The following is a 4,357-nucleotide window of genomic DNA, read 5'->3' as shown; positions in this document are numbered from 1 at the left end:
TAAGCTGCTAGTTTGGTCTCTCTAGGTAAGCACAGTTTACACTGCATAGAGCATAAATATGGCCAGGGGTTCACTACATTTCCTTCGAGTTCAACTTCAGAATATGACTGGGTTTCGTTTTCAGCTGTGTCTGCACCACTAACGCCTGTTTTGTCCGTCTGCATCTTTCTTGTGATTTTAGCGCCAGTTTGTTCTCCTGCCCATTATTTACTGACGTAGTTTCCAGGGAGCGAATTATTATTATTATTGTTTATTTATTTATTTTTTACTCAGTAATTAATGTGTTTTAAAATGTAACGAAGTACAATACTTCAAACAAAATATACTTAAGTAAAAGTAAAATTACAGATTTTAAAAATTACTTTAAAAAGTAGAAGTACACACAAAAGCTACTCTATTACAGTAACGCGAGTAAATGTAATTCGTTACTTTCCACCTCTGCTGCGCCTACAATTGAAATAACAAACTTGAGCAAGCAAAATACGAGATATGTGAACGGCCCCTTATGCATGTGTGCGCCGCGCTCATTCTTGTGGCTTGTGACTGACAGACAGCCTCCGCGGCGCGCATGAGAGATCTTGCAGATCTCACAGACAAACGTCTTAATATGATCGCACATTAGAAATGTTTGGTGAGATAAAATGTGCACGATAACATTATTAAGCAAAAACACATAGTACATTAATTTGTTTCCCTCCAGTACCGAAAGCAGAAACAATAGCGTCAGATCTTACTGCTACTACGGTCTTTCATAATTTAGCCCCAGGGCCACTTTAATACCGGGTTTCGGTACCCATCCCTAAATACAGTTGCTCTTTTGTGAAAACAATGTTCAAAAGAACAGCATTAATTTGACAGTAAGAGAGAATATCTAAGAGTGTCTCTTTTTAATCAATTTAATGCCTTGTTGCTTGATTAAAGTTTCATCTTCATAAAAAAATAAAAATAAAATGAGACTCCAAATTTATAATTGTATTGTACCAAAAACAACAACTCAACGTGACACTGAAGCATTGACAAATGACAGCTGACCGTAAAGACACCACAGTAAACGACTACCAATTAATTCTGTGGAAATTATTTATTGCTCAATATTTATTAATTTTGGTAGTCAGAGTAAGAAAAATAAAGCTAATGCAAGTCTTGTTGCATATGGTAAAACACACTGAGGTCCAAGTTAGACAGCAGGAAGGGAAAATACAGAAATTTCTCTTAAAACAGCCAGCAGGTGTTTGTGCTGGTGTATGAGAGATTGTAGTTGTTCACTAACCTGTACAGCCTGTCTGCCCTGCTGTGCGTCTGCGAGCAGCTGGATGGTCAGCGCTCTGGAGTCCTGCAGGGCTTCCTGCAGGTAAGTGAAACTGTGACCTGCATGTCTACCCAGGCTGCACTCTCTACAGATTGGCACACCACAGCTGTCACAGAAAAACCGCAGCACCTGTGAAGGAAAACAAAAGAAATGGTATGAATTTTTTTTTGAGGGATCGATTTTGAATTACACTGCATGTGAATTGTGTAACTCTCAGAGACCCAAGTATTGATAATAATGACAATTATTATCAGTGATGATCATCAGCCTTGAAAAGTGTCTTTAGGAAGACTGACTGGATATAAACATTCAGATGTTTGGGCATCTTGTTAATGCAGTTAGAATTTGAGCAAAATTAGCTTGGAAGAGTGTGTGTGTACTAGGGCTGCACGATATTGGGAAAAAATGACATTGCAATATTTTATTTTTCTGCGATATATATTGCGATATATATATATATATATATATATATATATATATATATATATATATATATATATATATATATATATATATATATATAAATTTATTATTTTTTTTTCTCTTACAAACAAAAATGGGGTGAGCACACTTACATTCTCATGTTTAAATGATTTAAACATCGACACCATCGTGTCAATTGATTAATATGCACGAGGGAGAGAGAGCAAGACAGTGCTCGTGTTGTTTGAAGACTGTGAGCGTGCGGCCGGGGCTCGCTCGATCTCCCTATCTGTCTCTCGTGCTCTTTCTCTCTGTCTCTCACGCTCTCTCTCTCTCTCTGTCTTTCGCGCGCTCCCTCTGTCTCTGTCTCTGTCTGTCTGTCTGTCTCTCTCTCTCTCTCTCTCTCTCTCTCCTATCAAAACTTTCACTCTATGATGGTAGAGCTGTGCAATTAATCCACGAATCACATTCGTAAAAGGGCCCGGGAAGCAGGTGGCCCGTACACTTAATGAATAACGGATCAAGTATGACAGCCTACATCACACATCCTGTGATGTGACTAACGTGGATTCGTACATCGCGATATCGATGCTTAAACGACACAGCATGCAGCCCTAGTGTGTACTGACATTAAGGTTGATCCAAATTGTAAACGTGCTCCCCTAGTTTTATCCCATAGTTAAAATAAAATTAAATGTTAAAGTTAATTCAACAAGTGTGAAAAGGAAGTATTCAGCTGGCGAGGAAAAGGCAAAGGAAACACTTATACTAAAACTACTATACAAAAGCTCATAAAACGTTACACTGGTCAACTGCCAAGACTATAAATGTTTATGGTAACGTAATAGGAAGATGTGTTTATCACACAAGTTCTTGTAGAAGTCTATGTTATATAAGCACACTCAAACCCACAACATTTAATTTTGATGAGACAAAAATAAACTAAAGATAGAGTATTTTCATGTATGGTGTTAAGAACCATACACTTAAGAGATTTTACAGATGTTTGGGATGGATTACAATCATCCACCATCCAACCTGTTAGTTGCCAGTGCTTACTTTACATACATTGTTCCTTTTTTTTTTTGTTTAACTGTATATACAGTCAAATTTATCTATTCAATTGTATTTATTATTATTTAATGGCATTTTTGTCAAGGTTCTGCCATCCTTATAAACAATTCATATGTGATTAATATAAAATATATGAGCATACACCATAATTCTATAGTATTAGTATACACTGTATACTACATGTATATATAGTGTTGATATTCAAACAACAAGTTTAGTTCTGCCACAAACTTAACACCTACATTTAAAGAATAAGAATCTATGCCATTACAAAGAATCTGGACTCTTTCAAATGACTTGGCAAGAAGGAAAATCTTACCCCAAAATGTTTTGGCCTTCCTGTGTTCTGACAGCCTGTTAATGGATTGCCTGAAGTCTATTATTGTGTCGCTCATCTGACCCATTTAATATATAAGCAGTTTAGTCTCAAATATAATTCATGCAAAAAACACGATTCACACATTTCACATGCATGAAACCTAATTCACGTACACACAAAAAAAAAATTAACGTGCGTGAAAAAAATAATATATATTCACAAAAAGCAATTAACATGCGCAAATTTTTTTTATTTATAAAATACGTTTCACAAATGCAAAAAACAATTTGTAGATATACAACTGTGCACAAAAACCTACGAATCATCATTTACTACGAATCCACTCGGTTTTGAGTGTGTGTGTTTTTGAGACTTTCCTGGAAGATCTCTCTTCCCACGTGGGTCTGTCGTACTCTTTAGCCAATCAGATGCGAGCTTACCATTCAACCAATCATATCATAAGCCACTGAGTGCATTCAAGGAGCACGATTCTGCGCACCTTTTGCGCAGTTGTATAGCTACAAATAGTTTTTTGCATTTGTGAAATGTATTTTATAAATATATAATTTTATTTTGCACATGTGAATTGCTTTTTGTGAATATATAATTTTTTTTCACGCACGTGAATTTTTTGTGTTTACGTGAATTAGGTTTCATGCATGTGAAATTGTCTACGCATGTGTGAATCGTGTTTTTTGCGTGAATTATATTTGAGACTAAACTGCTTCCATAATTTAAGGGTCACTTCATTGTTGTATTAAATATATTTCTGTATATTGCCTAAACAGCACTTTCAAAGGACAAGCCTTCTTATTAACATTCCAAAATCAAGCCTTTAAAAAAAAACAGAAATACAATTATTAGGAGGCAGCTGTGGCTGTAAGCTGTGAGAATCGGACTTGTAACTCAAAGGTTGCAGGTTTGAGTCATACTGCTGGCAGGAGTTGTATGTGGGGGAAGTGAATGAACAGCACTCTTCCACCCTAAATACCCATGGCTGAAGTGCCCTTGAGCAAGGCACTGAACCCCAAATTGCTCCCCGGGCGCTGGAAAAAAATAGCTGCCCACTGCTCTGGGTGTGTGTCCACGCCACGGTGTGTGTGTGTTTCACTCACTGCTGTTTGTGTGTACACTTGGATGGGTTAAATGCAGAGCACCAATTTTGAGTATTGTTTTACCATACTTGGCAAATGTCATGACTTCATTATTATTAGTGAAGTAATAAATATAAC

At 36.6% G+C, this 4,357-nt stretch overlaps 1 protein-coding gene across 1 annotated transcript in view; it reads right to left on the bottom strand.

Moving 5' to 3' along the window:
- Positions 1-728: 728 nt before the first annotated feature.
- The window catches only part of LOC113076336 (E3 ubiquitin-protein ligase TRIM71-like), a 25,355-nt gene continuing 21,726 nt past the window's right edge, over positions 729-4,357 (bottom strand). Inside the window, exon 2 of the mRNA XM_026248968.1 lies at positions 729-1,438. Within this exon, the coding sequence (XP_026104753.1) occupies positions 1,178-1,438 (261 nt within the window). The 3' untranslated portion in view covers positions 729-1,177. The remainder of the gene's footprint in view (positions 1,439-4,357) is intronic.

The sequence above is a fragment of the Carassius auratus genome, unplaced genomic scaffold, assembly GCF_003368295.1.
Source record: "Carassius auratus strain Wakin unplaced genomic scaffold, ASM336829v1 scaf_tig00019984, whole genome shotgun sequence".
Classification (NCBI taxonomy): domain Eukaryota; kingdom Metazoa; phylum Chordata; class Actinopteri; order Cypriniformes; family Cyprinidae; genus Carassius; species Carassius auratus.
Note: the sequence above shows the minus strand (reverse complement) of the source record. Positions and strands in the feature narration are given on the sequence as shown.